Raw genomic sequence first — 20,083 nt, forward strand, 5'->3', positions numbered from 1 at the left:
AATTAAATAAATTTAGAGTTACTTTACCTGAGTACCTCCATTTCCTACTTCCTTTAATTTAGAGAGAAATGTTTTTACATAAAGATGTGACATAAAAACACATGATGATAAAATCCAACACATTATTAAACAGTGATTTCCAACCTTATGTTTTAGGGTTTATTACATAAAATCAGTCTGTAACTAATATTTAATAAAAACAAAAGTTGAAAACCCAAAGAAATAAAACTTCAACATTTCACAAAAAAATCAAAGATCAGAGAAAAGTTCAGAAACTGAACCCAGATCAGTGAATCAGAGCTGAGATGAATCATGTGACAACCCCTGAGGTTGACCTGTTGACCCCTCAGAGGGTCCTGAGCCATGGGTTGGGACCCACTGGATTAAAGTAACTGTATGTGATGGAGTTTAAAGCAGCAGCTGCAGACGGTTCAACAACATGAAGCTGACGATTCTTTAGATTTTATATCAATACACTGATGCTTTTATTGAAGCTGCACCCACTTCCTTCCACATCACAGCTCTCACACACGACTGATTATAATGTGATGCTGCTGTAAACTGATTATTGATCAGTTATTGATCGGGGCAGGCGGGAACGTTGACACAGTTCTGGGTCTCATACTTTGGCCCTCCATCAGGCGCCGGGCCACAGTCGGCCTGTGGAGTCCCATAGAAAGAGGCAATCTCCTTCAGACGACCGATGGTGGGTCTGCAACACACAACACCCCAGGCATCAGTCCCATGTTGGTGGGAACCATCAGAATTAAAGACGAGCTGACGCAGCAAACACTGTAATAACTGGAGTTGTCTCTGTGTGGAGTCGTGTCTCAGATCTGTTGTGATGAACTCAAACATCTCTAATATTTCCTCTGCTGACAAACAGACTCACCTGTAGTCGCTGTAATCAGGTTTACAGTATCTCCTCCTGAAGCGTCTGGAGTTCGCTCCACAGGTCGGACGACACAAACTCCACGGCTCCCAGCCCTCCCAGCTGCCCTTCACTACAGCACAAACACACAACGATTCAAAGCGTTTGACTGCTGATAAAAAACATCAATAAGACAAACTGAGCGTGGCAGGTCAACACTGATCAGTAAATACTCCGCAGGTCTGCAGCAGCAGGTACACTGGTGTAGAAAACAAGCGCACCTTTGTCAGCTGCAGCTATTGAAGGTTTCTATTGTCACCTGAGGAGGAAAAACTACAACAGATTTCTTATTTACTTTTTCTCTTGACTAAACTATTATTTTTAATCAGTTTTACATGTTTTCCTCTGTTGTTACTTTATGTCCTTGTTCATTTGCAGTAAATTGCTATTGTTCAGTTTGTCTACTCTGCTGAGGGTCAGCGGTCGATGAAGGGTCAGAGGAAAGGTTGGGGTTGGTCCCCACGAGTACAGACAGACAGACGTGTGTGTGTTTGTGTCACCCACGGTAACAGTTGCTGACGTCGTAGCAGACCCGACGATCGGTCAGGCCGTCTCCGCTGCAGATGGACCCGTTATGAGCTCGATGGAGACACTCGCGCTCTCGTGTCTGGATGCCGCCCAGCTGCTTACAGCGGATGTCCCGCCCACCAAATGGGAATTTACACTGGTTCCACGGCGACCACTCCGACCACACCCCGTCCACTGTGGACACACAGAGTCAGAGAGACAGAGGTCATCTGGACGAATGTGGACGTCATTCAGTCGCTGACATCAGCTACGAAAACGTAACACCTGAAAGTGTTTATCGTCTACGAAAACACCTGGGAGTCGTTATAACCAAACCAACAAAAGACAGAGGTCTCAGGTGTACCTGGACAGTGGATGTTGGTTGTACAGATGCTGGTTCGACGTCCTTCTCCGGGACACGGCCGGCCGCCATATTTAGGAGCAGGGCTGTCACATTTCCTGACTGACACCTGAAGCCCCACCCCACAGGTAACAGGACAGGAAGTGAAGGGAGACCAGGACCCCCATCCTCCGTCCACTGGCAGAGACAAAAACAACAGAGGAGGAGAGAGAGTCACTTTGAGCTGCTGCTCGGCCTCCTGAAGGTGAGTCCTTATGAGACAGGTGTACCTGGGCAGTGAGGCAGCTGGTTACAGTTCTCTACAGCTTTCTGACGGCTGTCATCTTGGCAACCTCTGCCGGGCGGGTTGGACGAGGGCGCAGGGTTAGAACAGGAGCGGTGGCGAGTCCTGGTGGGAGCTCCGCCTTGAGGGATACAGGAAGCAGAACACTCACCCCAGCTGGACCAACCGGACCAGAACCCGTCGACTGTCAGAGACACAGAGACAGAAACTCTCTCAGACTTGGTTTTTAAGAGCGTGTGTGCGTCTAGACATGTTCACAGACGTGTTGTGTATCTGGAGGATTAAAAGTGCGTCTGTCCACCAGGGGGCAGAACATCTTTCCTCTATGACATGAACAGAAACAACAGCAGCAGCAAAGATGGTTCGTCTTTAAAACCTTCTGCTGGTGTTGTGGTGATCAGCTTTACTCTGTGATACTGCCCCCTGCAGGTCAGGTGCTGAAGGTCAGTTACCTGAGAGGGGGATGCTGGGTAAACCAAGAACACCAGCTGCTCTGGAAGATTGAACCTTCATCCCTCTAATGTAAAAACATGCAGTGACTAATTTAACTTTACAGCAAATATATTTTTATTCTTTATCATTTATGTTTTTTTATCCAACGTCAGCTCATTTTCTGTGTTTCTGTTTCCATTCGCCAATTTGGAATAAAAAACAGGAAGTGAGGACGATTAAAACATGAACTCTCACTTCCTGTTTTTTACCGGTGTGGTCACACTGATGGAAACATGCAGTGAAGAACCAGGATGGACACTTCTCACCCTTGACGCTGCCATCTTGGCTACGCAGCAGCAGGGGAGGGACCATCGACAGATTTTTAAACCTGTGAAAATGGCCAAGGAGATGTCATAAGAGAGTAAAACGTTTCATCTCTAAAGCAGGTGGAGGGTGTTTTGTGGTGGGGGGGTTTGTCCTGTGCTGATATTTAGTCCTGACTTTCAGACGTTTGGAGTCGACGTCTGTTCATCTGTGATTTTAAAGACACTTCATGACAACTGTGGGAGATTTTCTTGTGCTGAACGTCGAGTCTCAACAGAAATAAAAACCTCAGTTTTCCTCACAGAGAAGTCGATGGAAGTCGACTCCATTTTGTCTCCTGACGGCCACCGTAGACTCTCTGACGCTCAGAGATGGAGAGTTCAGGGGACAGGTGTCATAAAAATTCCTCCACACTGCTACTTTAAGACAAGGTTCTGTGTGTGTGTGTGTGTGGTGTGTGTGTGTGTGTGTGTGTGTGTGTTACCTGGACAGGTGCTCTTACAGACACTGCTCCGAGTGCTTGGTCCTTCGCATGGTCGACCTCCATGTTTAGGGGCGGGTTGATTACAGATTCTGATTGACAGCTGAAGCCCCTCCCCACAGGAGACGGAGCACGGTCCGGGTGCAGACCACGCCCCCCAGCCACCGTCCACTGCAGAGACAGCCAATCAGAGCGCACGTCAGGTTTTCTTATCTTTAACTGTTCACCTGAGGACGTCACTGATCAGTCCTCCTCTCACCTGGACAGTTGGGGAGTTCGCTGCAGTCCTCCACCTGGAAGCCGTCGCCAAGGCAACCATTACCAGGTGGTACAGTGTCATTGGAGGGGGCGGGGTCAGAGCAGGAACGATACCGCACCTTGGACGGGACGTCACTGCGCTGCTCATTGATACAGGAACCAGAACACTGAGACCAACCGGACCAACCGGACCAACCACCGTGGACTGAGAGACAGACAGGTGAAGAGAGAGAGTTACCTGGATAGGTGGACAGACAGGTTACCTGGACAGGTAGACAGACAGGTTACCTGGACAGGTGAGTGTGGGACAGCTCTCTGTCTCCTCTGAAGGACCGCTGCAGGCTGAGTGACACTGAGGAGGACTGGAACAGACTCTCTTCCTCTTCCTGACTCCTCCCTCTCCACAGGTGACCGAGCAGGGCGACCAGGTGCCCCACAAGCCCCACCCCTTCGCTGCACACACACACACACATATAAATCACATGGATGTTGAATCTGAATGTGTGTGTTTCTGTGTGTTTGTGTGTGTGCGTACCGTCGCAGCAGGTGCCGCTGCACGGCTCCACCTGCAGGTCGTCCTCAGCGTTGGCGCACTCGCCGATACCGAAACACTTCCTACTTCTCTGCCTCACCCCCTCCCCACACAGGACATTACACGGTGACCATGACGACCAGGACGACCACACCGGAGGACTGAACACACACACGTTTCTGTAAACCAGGTCTGAGAAAGTGGAGTGTGTGTATGTGTGTATGTGTGTGTGTGTGTGTGTGTGTGTGTGTGTGGGCACTGACCCGCAAGACTGACACACTCCGCCTGTTGCCTGGTAACCATACTGAGGGTTCTGACAGCAGTCGTCTTCATCCACCTCACCGAGCTCTTCATCACAGCGACCGGACGTCAGGTCGAAGCGTGCAAAACACCGCACACACTCTGTACACGCGCACACACACACACACACAGTTAGAGTGTCCTCTGTGTAGCTGCAGCTATAGGTTAAACTCTGTCAACATGATTCATGCTGTTTCACTTCCACTGGAGGATTTCCAGGATTTCAACACAGAGTAAAGTTTGTTCATGTTTCCCATCAGCAGTTACACAATTTTCAGGCGAATCTCCAAAAATAAAAACAAATTTAAAAACAGTTGCTGCAGCTGCTTTTACTTCTCCTGCAGATCTGCTGAGCTCTGACGTTACTGACTCCTGTGTCACTGCTTCTCCTGCCTCAGTGTTTAACTCTGATTAAAATCTATTGACGAGGGCTGATTGATCAGTCTGTGTCCTGACGTGGACTGACCCATGATCCCCGCCTTCTGTGGCTGTAACAAACAAACAAACTCTGATTCTTGATGTTTCCGTCAGTTTCCTGGCTGGATATCAGAGATGATCGCTGGTTTTTAAAGACTGAAGGAGTCTTTAACTGAACTGAACTTTCTGGATCTGATTCCAGCAGTTTAAAGGGGCTGTGTGTGAGTTTTTGGTGTTTTTGTTTACATCCTCTGAGCAGAGCTACATCTTCATCGTCAGTGACTCACTATCATAAAGTGGTGTAGCGGTCACATGACGTCAACGTCTCCACCACTAAGCTTCCAACTGGTCATTTCATTTAGCTCTGAGCTCTTCTACAAAAGCCTTTCTTCTTAGAAAGTTAGTGAGAGTTTGAAAGAGCGTGAGTAGAAACACAACGAGGCTGTAAAGGTGGACTGGTGATAGGACAGACTGGGGCTAGCTGGTTAGCATGCTAACTTCAGTAGGAGAAAAGAAGAGACAGAAACAGAAGCAAAACACTGACGTTTTTTCACAGCTGAAAACAGCTCCTGGTGAGTAGAGGAATGAAGTTTGAACAGCTGCTAATGCTAACGTTATCTATGTAGCGATAGCAAAAACTCACATATAGCACCTTTAAGCTGCTGATGATGTCTCAGTTAGAGGGAGGTCGTACCTGCTCACCAAAACAACAGGTGCTCAGATGACAGAGGCTCCAGGTGAGATCATGTGACAGTGAAGTTACACACACCTGAGCACAGGTGGAGCCACGATCAGATTTTTATTTAGTAACAGACAGAGGGTGGGTGCACACCTGAACTCATAAACACCTGCAGTCCAGTTTAAAATCAGATCCATTCTCTAATAACTGATCACAACAAGCAGTGAACACAGTTACAGCAGCGACTGCTGTCTGTCAGCTCTGATCCTCCGTGGGTTTAGACCAGGATCAGGACCAGGTTTGATCTGAGTCACACAGTGTTACAGAGACGTTAACATCTCTAAATCAACAAACACAGGACTGACCTGAGACCTGCAGAGAGACCAGCAGCAGAACCAGAACCTGAAGAACCTCCATCCTCCCCCTCATCATCATCCTCCTCCTGCTGCTGCTGAGCCCTGAGGACAGAAAACTGATGTTCACACTGAATCGCTTTCTTTTTCTTTCTGTTCAGCTCAGATCCTCCCTCTGACTCTGTGTGTGTGTGTGTGTGTGTGTGTGTGTGTGTGTGTGTGTTAGCAGGAGCTGAGTTTGTGAGTAAACTGAGGACTTCCTGTAAAGGTCATCGACCTTCACATGACGCAACAGGCTGATAAACACACACAAACACACACACACAAACACAGGGTCACATCCCTGCACCTCTCACCTGTTGTGTTTCGCTGTCAATATGACGAGTGAAGCCCAAACATCTGTCGCCCCCTGCTGGCTGACTGCAGAGCTGCTTATAAAACCACAGCAGTCTTTGCTCCGACTCCTCACTTCAAACTGCAGTACAAATATTCACACCTTCTTTATTTCACTTTGAGTTTGATTTGGATCTGAATCTTAAACCTGTGTCAGAACATGAATGTGTTTTATATGACAACAGATTTAAACATCAACTCTCTGACACTGTAACTCTGCCTGTTGTTAAACTGAAGCTGTTGGTTTCTCTGTGGTGACTGACGACTAACATGAAGCTGATCCTGGACCTGCAGCCGTCTGAAGGCAGTTCTTAATTTTTACAGTTTTTAATGTCGACAGTAAAATGACAACATCTTTCAGTCGAGGATAAAAGTCACTGGAGTCGTATTGTGAAGGAGGGTCCAGGTGTCGGCCATCTTTAACCAGCGGTTCCTCCACCGAGCTCAGATCAAACTCTTCCCTCAGACTAAAGATTCAGAGTAAAAACTCTTTTGTTCTTTGTGCAATAAACCTGCCAAATTTCCACAAATAATTTATATAAATCTACATTTTTAGCAGCTTGTGTTGTAGAGATTGTTTTGTTTTTGTACTGGAGATATTTCAGGTTGAGACAGAAAGAAGCTGCACCTGCAGACCAACGTAAGCCCCGCCCACACTGTTTTATTAACAGGTGACTGCACAAAATGGCTGCTTCGCACCAGAGATGACACATTAACTCCTTCACAGTTTGTCCACACCAAAAAAAAAACATCTCATCTTCCAGTCAGCAGCTCTCCAGTCCTTCAGTGTGCAGTGATAAGACTCATCTGTGCCCCCCCCCTCACCCCTCCCTTCACTTGTTTTGACATCATGGAAGTCCTCCCCCCCCCCCCCCCCCCCGGGTGCTCAGGTCCCAGTGTCTCCAGTGTTCCCAGTCTCTGCTGGGACAGAACCAGTGTCCGAACCAGTAATACTCCAAAAACACCGGCTCTTTCCAGTGAAACATCGTCAAGGTAACGTTATTCAGTAGTCGTCACGGTAACTACCACCTCCACCACCTCCACCTCCTCCACCTCCTGTTATTTTTTGGTAATACTGCCACAGCGGTCGGAGCGCCGGTCGCCTCCAGGATCCTGTGTTTCCTCCTGTGCACCGAACAACAACCTGACGAATCCTTGGCAACAAAACAGAAACTAAACTAAAACCAACGACTGAGGCATCGTCAGTTTTTACAGCTGCACAAACTTCACTCTGGTTTAACTGAAGCTGCTCCTGTGGTTCATCTGATTCTCAATCATGCACATGAACATGAACTGCTTTTCTTTAGGTCTGTGCTGTTTTAGATTCAAGAATCAGACCAGACCTGAGGATATATTTTAGTTTCTTATCACCACGTTAAAAAACTTCTGACGACCTTGGTCAGGTGTGCTCTCTCAGGACTTTCACCTTGTCTTTGAGTCTGTTTGCAGCTTTAGGTGATTTCAGATCTGGTCAAACAAACTAGTTCACGAGTTCTCAGAGACTCTGGATTTCAGTTCCTCCAACTCTGATATCTGAGGATGAAAGATTCCTCAGAATAAACTAATGAAAATAAAAACACATTAGAATCACTGGATCTAAAGGTTTCCACCTAAAAAGTACAGCTCGTGTTCACGTTCAGATTCTCTGAATCCAGACAAAAACACAGGTCAATGTTCCTCTGACCGCTCAGTTCAGCAACATGATCCTGGAGAAAGTGCATCAATAAAATGTAAACAAACTGGATATTCCAACTTCACAATAATGATTCTGACAGATTGTCATCACTGACTCGTCTCCCAGGTCATTAACATCTGATCAAAGGCTGGTTCATACGTCTAGCTGTGCAGTTACACCTCCTGAACACCAGGTGGTGGTGGAGTTTCTGTGACACTGCCGTACGACCACAGAGAGACAGATAGGAGCCGTCCAGTCACAGCTGATGTAGTTAAGACTTGTAGAGAAGTAAACATCAGGCTACAGTGTCAATAGAGCTCTGCAGTGATGATGGGTTTCTGTAGTCCAGCCCTGAAGTTAGCTTCAGCCTGGTTCCTCCACAGAAAATCAACTGTGAGCAGCTAAAGTTTCTGATCCTTCAGGTTTAGTTGATCAGATCATCTTCACAGATGAACACCACTGTTCTGATGTTTGAAGTAAGAAGCTAATGTTAGGCTATAAACCAACTCCACCACGGTCCCATGACGTCAACGTCTCCACCACTAAGCTTCCAACTGGTCATTTCATTTAGCTCTGAGCTCTTCTACAAAAGCCTTTCTTCTTAGAAAGTTAGTGAGAGTTTGAAAGAGCGTGAGTAGAAACACAACCGAGGCTGTAAAGGTGGACTGGTGAGTAGATGGGTTTTCATGTTAACGTCCCCGACAACCTCTGTAGTCTCATTTAGACACTCGTTAGCAACCGCCTTTTTTAAGACACGTAAAAGCTTCAAACATCAGGAGTGGGGGATTTACTGACCCATTTTATGTCGGAGAATAAAACCTGAAAATGTCTTGAGCTTGTGTTAAAACCACAGACCTTATTTCAGACATTTAACCAGAAACACACTGACTCTGGGACGAGGGAACAGGAAGTGCTAACATGCTAACTTACTTCCTGGTTTCAGGATCAGTCCTGCAGAGCTCTACTGAGTTGTTTAGTCTTGTCAGACCTGAGAGACGAACACTGAACTTCATCCATCAAAACAGACCAAAACCTAAACTGATCCTCGTCCTGAAATCCAGTTTAACTGTTACTGCTACATAAAAGTTGTGTAAGGTTAAATGGTCCCGTGTGGAGCTGTACAGCAGGTGACAGGTCATCAAACATCAAACAGCTGAATCAGAACAAACACTGATGAATAAATTAAAACTGTTCAGCAGTTTATAAAACATCCTCACCACAGGGTTCATTCAGTTCTGGAGATTTTGACTGTTTCACACTGTCTTCATCAGCTAAACATCAACACAGACCAGGTCAAAGGTCAGACCTGAACAAACCTGGTGAGGAGAGAGTTTTATCAACTGTTCAACATGTTGGTGTAAACAGAACTTTTTGTTAAAGACACGAGCTTCATGAAGTTTCTCCAACACTGAGCTGAGAGACGATGTTCAGATGTCGAGGTCTTTCTCAGTCCACGGTCTCATCTGTTCTCAGAAACAATCCACATGACCTGATGTGTTCCCTGCTGAACCATTCAAATTTACTGAGGTGACGTCTGTGAAGAGCTTTTAGTCAGTCTCCATGGTCATCCTGAGGATAACAGCTTCTGTGCTGATTTCCCTCTGACTGAAGTTTTGTTTTGTTGGAGCTGAAGTTGTTTGTCTGATGCGACGGAGGATCAGAGCCAATGTTACGTTAAAAATAATCACAGGATATAAAGAAATCAAATCACTGGAGTCTAACTCTGGAGTCTTCTCTCAACCAAAGTCTCTGTCACTTTATCTGTAACCTTTGACCAGGCGATGGAGTTGAACTGATTGGATCTGACGTTATCAGAGAAACGAGGAAACAGCTCCTCCTGACGTCCTGTGTCTGCAGAATACCATCAAAATAACTGATTTTTAACATGAACCTGTTTCATTCTGGTTGTAATCAGCTGGTCTGTTTGTTTTAAAGATGAGGAGACGTCTGAGGAAAATTCAGCTCCTGATAAAAACCTCCTGAACACTGAAGGAATCTGACCCAACAAATAAAACACTGATGAATTATTTAACGATTAGATAAAACTAACTCCATGTTTAACTTCTCTGTTAAAGCTCAGAGCTTCAATAACAGTTTGTTCTCACAGGAACCTTGCATCAGTGCATCAGAGAGTCCCTGATACAACTTTCACTTCACTTTACTGAGCCTGGTCTTAAAATGAACAAACCAGAACAGTGATGGAGACCTGATGAAAGCAGAGCGACTCGTTCCTGTCGTCCTCAGGTGAGTTCTACCTGCTGAGAGGTTCACAGCTAAAGAGAAAACTACCGGAGTTAGAGAGAGTTAAACAGACTGACAGAGTCCGCAGCCCGACAGGAGAGACATGGAGCAGGAGGATTATTTAATTATTGTCACCGCTGCAAAGTTATGAATTTGTAATTATAGGACTCTGCAGGGCTTTTAATTTGAAACAACGGTCACAGGAAGTGGTGGAGTTAATACCTGGCTGAGGTGAGAAAAGGAGCTAAAGGCGGATTTAACTCATTTAGTTGGATCTGTAACTGATCCTCATCTACTGGGACAAATCCACAATCCTGTGAAGCCGTTATTGTCTGAGTCTCTACCTCCCGAACAGTCGCATCGAAGACCCAAATCTGAGTCGGGTTCAGCCCCACTGAATATAATGACAGTTTTCCTCTAATGTTATGACTTAATTCCTGATTTAATAACTTTTTCTCCAACAGTGGCTCTGATCCTCCATCATGGGACTTCAAGTTAAAACTGTGTTTAAGCTGGTTCCCGTAACGTTGGTGAACTGGACTCAGACCTGGTTCAGACCTAATGAACGTGGACTGACAAAGACCTCCAGAGTTACAGCTGTGAAGTTGTTTTCAGGTGTTGGAGGTCGGAGGATCCTGGAGGCGACTGAATGTTTCTCTCCTCACACTGAACTTCTTTGTTTGTTTCTTTTAGAGATTTTTAGCGTCGTCGTCGTCGCTAACGGTGACATTTCCTTAAGTCTGGCTGCTCAGTGATGACATCAGAAGAGAGGCGGAGTCTCCACATCCCCTGCCCCCCTCCCTCCACACACACACCAGTGTCGACTCCCCGTGAGCCAATCAGAGAGCCCCGGAGGAGGGCGGATCATCTGAAACTCCGGCCCGGATACAGGACTGAGCGGAGGGAGCTGATTGGCTGCAGTCTGTGAGACCAGTTCGAATGTTTGATCGAAAAACACGAGGAACAAAATAAAGAAGGGAAAATAACTGCAGGGAGGAGAAGAGAAACGTGTTACTGCAGTGAATCAGTCTGTCGTATGTTAAAGACGAGTCGTTACAGTTTCTGACTCACGCCGTCCTCTCGGGCTCCAGTGCTACGTTTGGGACTCGACCCCCGGCTGGCTGCTTGGCTCTGGTCCTCGCTCCTTCAGTGTCGGGTTGATCTCCTCCTCGGGGTCGTAGTAATAAAACTTCCTCAGGTAGGCGATCAGAGGCCTGAGGAGAGAGACAACAAATCAACAACAACAGTAAAGAGACCAGAAACAGATGGAGGCACTGGTATTCCAGCAGCTCCTGGTTAAATCCCTGTTTTTGTCAATGGAGTCTGGTAGAGATATATAGAGAGGTTCAGGGTTCAGGGTCTGGGGGAGGTGGACTCACGTGGGCAGCGGCAGCTCCTGGATGTGGTCTATACGGACCAGCTGTCTGATGCAGAAGCGGCAGAGATGCTGCAGAGATTTAACGCTGCTGAACCTGGAGACCGGGTACAGGAGCTGGACCGGGGTCGGAGGCAGACCTGAAACACAGACACTGACAGCTGATTGGTCTGAACACAGACAGCTGAGGTGACACTGACAGCTGATTGGTCGGTGAGTTACCAGGGACTCTGGAGCGCAGGAAGTAGAGGAACTTCCCATTCTTGGAGTGCATGATGGCTCTCTCTATGAACTCCACCACAGAGTGACAACGATCCTCAAACTTAGGATGACACCACAGACTGAACGTACCTGAGGAGGAGGAGGAGGAGGAGAGGAGGAGGAGGAGGAGAGGAGGAGAGGAGGAGGAGGAGAGGAGGAGGAGAGGAGGAGAGGAGGAGAGGAGGAGAGGAGGAGGAGGAGGAGGAGGAGGAGAGGAGGAGGAGGAGGAGGAGGAGGAGGAGGAGGAGAGGAGGAGAGGAGGAGATGAGGAGGAGGAGGAGGAGGAGAGGAGGAGAGGAGGAGATGAGGAGGAGGAGAGGAGGAGAGGAGGAGGAGGAGAGGAGGAGAGGAGGAGAGGAGGAGATGAGGAGGAGGGAGGAGGAGGAGGAGGAGGAGGAGAGGAGGAGAGGAGGAGATGAGGAGGAGGAGAGGAGGAGGAGAGGAGGAGATGAGGAGGAGGAGGAGGAGGAGGAGAGGAGGAGAGGAGGAGATGAGGAGGAGGAGAGGAGGAGAGGAGGAGGAGGAGGAGAGGAGGAGAGGAGGAGATGAGGAGGAGGAGGAGGAGAGGAGACAGAGAGGACAGGAGGAGGAGAGAGAGGAGGAGAGGAGAGGAGGAGGAGGAGGAGGAGAGGAGGAGAGGAGGAGAGGAGGAGAGATTTTTATCTTTGTCCTGTGTGTGTGTGTTACCTCTGTGTGTGTTGTGTGTGTGTGTGGTGTGTGTGTGTCCTCTGTGTGTGTGTGTGTTACCTCTGTGTGTGTGTGTGTGTGTGTGTGTGTGTTACCTCTGTGTGTGTGTGTGTGTTACCTGTGTGTGTGTGTGTGTGTGTGTTACCTCTGTGTGTGTGTGTGTGTGTGTGTGTGTGTGTTACCTCTGTGTGTGTGTTACCTCTGTGTGTGTGTGTGTGTGTGTGTGTGTGTGTGTGTGTTACCTCTGTGTGTGTGTGTGTGTGTGTGTGTGTGTGTGTGTGTGTGTGTTACCTCTGTGTGTGTGTGTGTTACCTCTGTGTGTGTGTGTGTGTTACCTGTGTGTGTGTGTGTGTGTGTTTACCTCTGTGTGTGTGTGTTACCTCTGTGGTGGTGTTACCTCTGTAGTGCTCCATGCGTGTGTGGTGTGTGACTCCCTGGGACCTGAAGCTCAGACTCAGGATGTATCGTGGATCTGAACTGTCCCGGACCAGGAACGACCCGTCAGGTTTCCCCTTCAGCTTCATCTCAGCGTCCTCCCAGTTCATCGGTCCCCAGTACCACCCACACTGAACACACACACACACACACACACACACACACACACAGTAGTTTCAGTTGTTAATCAGTTAAACAGCTGAAACAGGAAACAGGAAGTCTGTGACTCCTCCTCCTCCTGATACTGATCAATACTCAGATCAGTTTCATGATCTGTTATGTTCATTCACTTCAGCTGTTTATTGTTTTATATTTGTCATTGTTAATAAAGTTTATTATTGAGTTTCTTCTCTAAGCTGACAACACGTCTTCTTCTCTTGATTTATTCTGATTAAACTTCCTGTGTCTGTCCCCCCCCCCCCCCCCTCATAACTGAGCGTGGCCCCCACCTTCTCCAGTTCTCTGAGGCTGGTGGCGAAGCTGCTGGCGTCGGGTCGACTGAGGGGACAGCGGGCAGCGAGTCTGGGTGGGAGGTGCTGACCGTCAGGACGCAGAGGGACGGGCCGAGGGAGACCTCTGAGGAAGGTGTCTGAGGACAGAGACAGAGTCAGACTCACCTGTCCACAGGTGAGGGGGGAGAGTGTGTGTGTGTGTGTGTACGTGTGTGTGTGTGTGTGTGTGTGTGTGTGTATGTGTCACCATTGAGGCTCAGGCTGTGTTGGATGGTGCTCAGGGGGGGGGGCAGGGCCAGAGGTCGGGGGGGCAGAGACTGCATCGACGCCCCGACGCCGCGCTCCAGGAACGGACCCTGCTGCTGAGGAGGACCCCCGAAATCATCTGAGGACACACAGAGTCACATGACCTCAGTCACATGACCACACAGGAAGCAGCACAGACACAAACAGAGGAGGTGAAAACAGAAAGCAGAGGCAGAGGAGGAGGAGGAGGAGGAGGAGTACCGAGCAGACTGAGGCTCCGTCTGGGCGGGGAGGAGGAGTCGGGGGGTGAAGAGAGTTCCCCCCCTCCGAGAAATATCCACATCAACCAGAGACACCGTCTCACCTGGACACACAGAGAGAGGAGGAGGAGGAGGAGAGAGGAGGAGGAGGAGGAGAGAGGAGGAGGAGAGAGGAGGAGGAGAGAGGAGAAGAGGAGGAGAGAGGAGGCGAGAGGAGGAGAGGAGGAGGACAGGAGGTGTTAGAGCAGAGAACAGTAGAAATGTTAGAGCAGCAGCAGCTTTTAGAAACAGAAGAAGAAACAGACGTCATTTAATCAGAAGAAGAAGATGAGCTGGAGCAGAGAACTGGAACCAGAACTTCATGTTAGCCACAGAAACCTGCTTATTCAGTCCACATGATCAGAACCAGGTCTGTACAGGTCATCCGGGTCTCTGCAGGTCTGTCCTGTTTCCTGATAGTTTGGGTTCTACTGGAGTTCAAACACCACTCTGTGATGTGGACCGGATCAGACTGTGTCCTCCATCTTTCTTTTACTGACTGAGCATCATCAGAAACCTGAACCACAATCCTGGTTTCTACCTGAGTCCTCCAGCAGAACCAAGACCAGGTGTGAAACTAACAACCTGGACCTGCAGTCTGATTCCACTGAGACCAGGACCTGACCCTGAACACAGACTCCTCTGCAGAACAGAAACCTGAACCTCGACTCTGAAAAACCTCCTGAGACGAAACACCCAGTCACAGAGTCACAGAATCACAGTCACAGAGTCACAGAGTCACAGTCACAGAGTTACAGAGTTACAGTCACAGAGTCAGAGAGTCACAGTCACAAAGTCACAGAGTCACAGCCACAGAGTCAGAGAGTCACAGTCAGAGAGTCAGAGAGTCACAGTCACAGAGTCAGAGAGTCACAGTCACAGAGTCAGAGAGTTACAGAGTTACAGTCACAGAGTCACAGAGTCACAGTCAGAGAGTCACAGTCACAGAGTCACAGTCAGAGAGTCACAGAGTTACAGTCACAGAGTCAGAGAGTCACAGAGTCAGTCACAGAGTCACAGAGTCACAGCCACAGAGTCAGAGAGTCACAGTCACAGAGTCAGAGAGTCAGAGTCACAGTCACAGAGTCAGAGAGTCACAGTCACAGAGTCACAGAGTTACAGAGTTACAGTCACAGAGTCACAGTCAGAGAGTCACAGTCACAGAGTCACAGTCAGAGAGTCACAGAGTTACAGTCACAGAGTCACAGAGTTACAGTCAGAGAGTCACAGTCACAGAGTCACAGAGTTACAGAGTTACAGTCACAGAGTCACAGTCACAGAGTCACAGTCAGAGAGTCACAGAGTTACAGTCACAGAGTCACAGAGTTACAGTCACAGAGTCACAGAGTCACAGTCAGAGAGTCACAGTCACAGAGTCACAGTCAGAGAGTCACAGAGTTACAGAGTTACAGTCACAGAGTCACAGAGTCACAGTCAGAGAGTCACAGAGTTACAGTCACAGAGTCACAGAGTCACAGTCAGAGAGTCACAGTCACAGAGTCACAGTCAGAGAGTCACAGAGTTACAGTCACAGAGTCACAGAGTTACAGAGTAACAGAGTCAGGTAAAAATAGCTCTCACACACACAGACACAGTAACTTATATTCAGACGTACCAGTGAAAGCAGGACTGAAGGGCACCGGAGAGAAGGCACTGTGAGGTCTGGACACCTGCAGCCTGATGGGAGACATCAGAGGTTAAACTGAGAGCAAGTGAGTAAGTGATTGATGACACACCTGATGACACACCTGATGACACACCTGACACCTGAGAGTGTTTGTTCAGGACTCAGACGTTAACTCTCAGTGATCTGTTCACACTGAGCTGTGGAAACAATGCCGTCGCCATGGCAGCAACGCCTCGTCTCTCTCTGCTGAGCAGTGAGGATGATCATCACCATGACGACAGATACCAAAAAAAAAAAGTCCTCTGAAGTTTAATGTGAGTTAAACTCTGACCTGAGACCAGAACAGGAAACTGACGTCTGCAAATGTCTGGTGTTGGAGAGAAATCACTGCTTCAGATTTTCACCTGAAACATTCAGAAACATCAAACTCCAACACACTCTGAGACAGAATGGTGAGAGCGTCTGAGACAGAACCAGGATCTCCTGGTTCTGTCTCAGGAGATCCTGGTCCAGGAGATCCTGGTCCCAGGAGATCCTGGTTCTGTCTTTAAAACCACCTCTGAACGATTCTTTTGACCAGCTGCTGTCCGTCACGTCTTCAAACACGGTCAGCTCTTCTTCGTTGATTTGTGATCTTTAATATCTCCACATCTTTGACCTAAACTGTTCTGAGTCATTCAGAGGTGAAATCAGATACGTGTCACTTTTTAATCTGTCCGTCTACTCTCTGTCCGTCGCACCTGTGTGAACAAAGGGCCCATAATGCACTGCGTTACTGACGTGACAATCCAGCACTTCTCTGTGAGATGCAGATACATGAACAGACCCAGAGTTACCTAAATAATGGTGAGAGCGTCTGAGTGCAGAGCAGGACGTCCTGCCACAGAGTTTAACTCTGTCAGAGGAGGAAACACTCAAACACACCTGAGGATTCATCTAATGAAGAAAGACGGAAAACAACCTGAGATCTGAGTCCAGTCGTTCTTACAGTTAGTCTCTTTTTCTGCAAACAAAGGAACCAAACTGGCTGTAATGTAATGAAACAGTCTGTTAGAGTGAAACAGTCTGTTAGAGTGAAACAGTCTGTTAGAGTGTTGCATTGTGGGTTGTTTGTAGCCATGTTGCTAAGCTAACAGTCTGAGTTCAGCGAGTCTTCAGTTTCAGCTGCTTCGTTAGAAATGAAACGAGGAGTTTCAGTCGGTCGGAGAGAGACGGACTCAGTCAGCTGATCAGAGGTCAGGAGGTCGTCTGAACCTAAAGCTGTTTCACTGTCAGACTGAGGATGAAGATCTTCTTCTCCCATAAACAGAGATGCAGTGAATCATTTACTCAGTGAGTCGGAGCCATGGTGAGCTCTGACTCTGAGCAGACGTCTGCAGATTCAACACCAGATCAAACTGTGGCACCAACAAGTCGCTTTTCACATGAAGAGAAACACGACTTTCCATTTTCAGAAATAAGAACTCTGCTTTTCCACCTGCTGCTGCACATGTGGTTTATAAGTGAGTCGTCAGTCTGATGTTTACAGCTCGGTTTCACTTCCTGTCAGAGCGACCACTGAACAGACGTTTGATGGTTCAGTCTTGAAGCCAGTGAACAGCAGTTTATTTCCATCCACAGCTGTGTGAAGTTACACCAAATGATCAGCGTTCAATAATAATCAATAATAATGATTCTGGATTAATCAGTTGAATGAGTCGTTTGTTCAAAGTCTAAACTGAAACATTTTCAGTTTCAAAAATGTAAAACAGAGAAAATCTGAATGTTTGATCGATTGATCTAAACGAACCTTTAACTGATCAGTCCCTGATCACCTGTCTGTATCCATCACAGCTGCTCTCAGGTCAGTGTTTACCTGTTGTCATGGCAATAAGCCCCCCCCCCCCCGCGGGCCTCTTACCTGCTGCTGTCCTGCTCCATGTTGCTGCAGGTCGACCCCCACACGTCCAGCAGACTTCCCCCGGACGAGGTGGACGAGGCCAGGGACGGCCTCTTGTCCAGGAGCCCCCCCGACCCCCCGCTGGAGCTCTTGGTCCTGAACAGTTTGCTGAGCCGGACCTTCAGGGACCCCCCTTTCCTCGACTTCCCCCGCGGCGTCTTCTCCCCGTCCCTCCCTCCTCCCACCTCCCCCTCCAGGACCACCAGGGGGGAGGCAGACCGCCCCGCTCCCCCTGAGGCCACGCCGAGTTTGGGGGTGGTGGCGCGGCTCTGGGGCTGGGACCGGGACTGGTGCTGATGCTGGGGGCGGTGGATTGGGTCAGGGCCTGAGGACAGGAGGGGGTCGGGGGAGACCTGGAGGCCACTGAGGGTCACTGCTGCCTGGGGGGCCTGCGGGCGGACGGGGGGGTAAGGACAGGGTACGGTGGTGCCAACAGGGGGGCGGGAGTCCACGCAGGGGGGTAAGGACACCGCGGCACCCAGGACAGCCAGCGAGGACCTGCAGGTCTGGTCGGTGCAGACCCCCGCCTCCTCGGCCAGTCTGTGGACCTGCCGCATCAGACCGCTCAGAGTCCCGCTGGAGAACACCGGCCCCGCCCCCCCAGATGTCTCTCCTTTCTCAGTGTCCCCCACATCCCCCCTGTCCCTGGCCTCCCCCACCTCCTCGGACCCCAGACCCTCCAGGACCAGCAGGGCATCGCTGGTCTCACTTGGGTCCTCGCCCCCCGTCCCCGAGGCCAGGACGCTGTGACAGGAGCACCGAGGGAGCGGGAGAACCATATCTTCCCCCCCACCTCCTCCTCCCCCCTCCCTCCCCTCACCCAGCTGACCCAGCCTCCGGGCCAGAGCCAGGACCGGGTCCTCTCCCCCGGCCGGGCAGTTCTTCCTGGGCTCCAGCAGACCCAGGCGCAGGGCTTGGTCCAGCAGGCCCGGGGGCCATTTAGCCAGTCTGTCTGTAAGCAGGCGGTGTCTGTGGCACAGGACCGACCCAGACTCAGAGTTCAGAGCCGGGACGCCCTGCTGAGGAGTCTGGGACCCGTCAGAGCCTTTGGACAGTCTGAGGACCGGGTGCCACTGGAGGAGCTGCGGCGGCGGCTGCAGGTTCTCCTCTGCAGACGGGATACAGTGTGAGTTCTGGTCCTTCCCGCCTCCGGGCCCGGGACCGGCTGTTGTGCCGCCGGGACCGGTTCCTGATCCCGAGTCCAGCTGCTGTCTCTGTCTCTCTGCCTCCTCCCGGAGGAACCCCGGGGGCAGCTGCTCCAGCCCGCACTCCAGGATCCGGTCTCCGGACCGCAGCAGGTTCTGAAACACCATCAGCTGCGCCCTCGACCCGTGCCCCCCGGAACCGTGCCCGTGCGGCACCGGGAAGTCCACGAACCGCTGGGCCGCTACCGCAAAGTCCTCCGGCGGCGGAGGCGACAGCGGCGCCTCGGAGCCCGGCGGGGCCTGCGTCAGCACCAGCCCGCCGTCCAGCTCGCCTTTTCCGGGGAGCGGCGAGCTGTAGTGCGGGGAGGCCGAGCCGAGGCCCGCCGAGGGGCCGCTGGGGTCCAGATCAAACCCGCCGCCGTGGTGTCCCAGCACGGCTTTAACGGGCCCGAACCCGCCGCCCCCGGACATCAGGTCGTCGGGCTCGTCCAGTCGGTCGTACTCGGCCGCGGACACGAGCCGCATCAGGACGAAGTCCGGGGACATTTCTTGCTGCGCGTCGTTCATGCTGACAGGCTAACGTTAGCTGCGCGGCTACACGGCTCCGCGCTTACATAACACCGAGATAAATAAACGGCTGCGGAGCTAACGGCGGCTAGCGGCTGCATCCCGCCGCCGAGCTAACCGGGCAGCCCGGCGGAGCACCGACCGACGAACATGTAACGTCCGGACGGGTTCGTGACGGTAACGGCTCCGCTGGACGTCGACAGAACACGAACAGACATCAGAAACCCGCCCGGTGCCGCCGCTCGGTAACGTTAGCTAGTTGTTAGCGTCCTACCGACTCATCCTCCGGTCAGACAACACGGATGTGGCGGTGAGGGGGGGGGGCGCGCGGGGCGGCTGCGCAGCGGCGGCATCAATAATCGATCGGTGCTGATTGATAAACGGAGGCGCGTTCACGCCGTGGACGGTGAAACCCCGAAAGCGAAACCTTGGACAGCTGAACACTTCCCGGTACCGGGGAGCCTCCGTCACTACCGGAGCTCGCTCTCTCTCTCTGACACAAACACGTGAGAGCTCCTGGTTGTTACCGATTAATCGATTAGTCATAAAACCACAGGTTTGATTCACTTAGTCGTTTTCTGGATTAAACCTGAGCAGGTGAACTCACCTGCGGCTCTGACAGGTGAGGTGAAGCTCTGAAGGAAACACTGGTCTGTGCTGCTCTCTTTAATAGGAACACATTCTGCTTCACTGAGCTTCAGATAAACTTTATTGTCCGAGAGGAAACTGGTCAAACACAAACACACGTGACAGAGTAGCTTCAGGTTAAACACACCTTTACCTTCAGACAGAGTCACTAAAGAATAAAAACTGTTCTGATCCTAGAAACACATCAGTTATTGTATTTGCATCTTTATCTGTTTATTTTACAGTGTGAAGAACT

General features: G+C 50.0%; 2 protein-coding genes across 2 annotated transcripts; both read right to left on the reverse strand.

Moving 5' to 3' along the window:
• Positions 1 to 145: 145 nt before the first annotated feature.
• On the reverse strand, positions 146 to 6,057 carry LOC108873264 (properdin). Its single transcript, XM_018661440.2, has 11 exons — positions 5,871 to 6,057; positions 4,373 to 4,511; positions 4,113 to 4,270; positions 3,866 to 4,030; positions 3,579 to 3,782; positions 3,323 to 3,490; positions 2,069 to 2,266; positions 1,803 to 1,976; positions 1,436 to 1,633; positions 893 to 1,004; positions 146 to 712 (listed from the first exon to the last, which is right to left on the reverse strand). Exons 1-11 carry the CDS (start codon positions 5,938 to 5,940, stop codon positions 577 to 579), a joined length of 1,722 nt encoding a protein of 573 aa, XP_018516956.1. The 5' UTR covers positions 5,941 to 6,057; the 3' UTR covers positions 146 to 576.
• Positions 6,058 to 9,104: 3,047 nt separating this feature from the next.
• On the reverse strand, positions 9,105 to 19,980 carry LOC108873260 (suppressor of cytokine signaling 7-like). Its single transcript, XM_018661432.2, is given in 11 exon segments — positions 9,105 to 11,153; positions 11,239 to 11,381; positions 11,547 to 11,682; positions 11,765 to 11,893; positions 12,888 to 13,056; positions 13,375 to 13,514; positions 13,625 to 13,762; positions 13,885 to 13,943; positions 13,945 to 13,987; positions 15,538 to 15,599; positions 17,450 to 19,980. Coding segments are annotated over 10 exon segments (2,748 nt in total). The 5' UTR covers positions 19,201 to 19,980; the 3' UTR covers positions 9,105 to 11,153; positions 11,239 to 11,260.
• Between the last annotated feature and the right edge of the window lie 103 nt (positions 19,981 to 20,083).

Source organism: Lates calcarifer, linkage group LG11, assembly GCF_001640805.2.
Source record: "Lates calcarifer isolate ASB-BC8 linkage group LG11, TLL_Latcal_v3, whole genome shotgun sequence".
In the NCBI taxonomy this organism is placed as follows: Eukaryota; Metazoa; Chordata; class Actinopteri; family Centropomidae; genus Lates; species Lates calcarifer.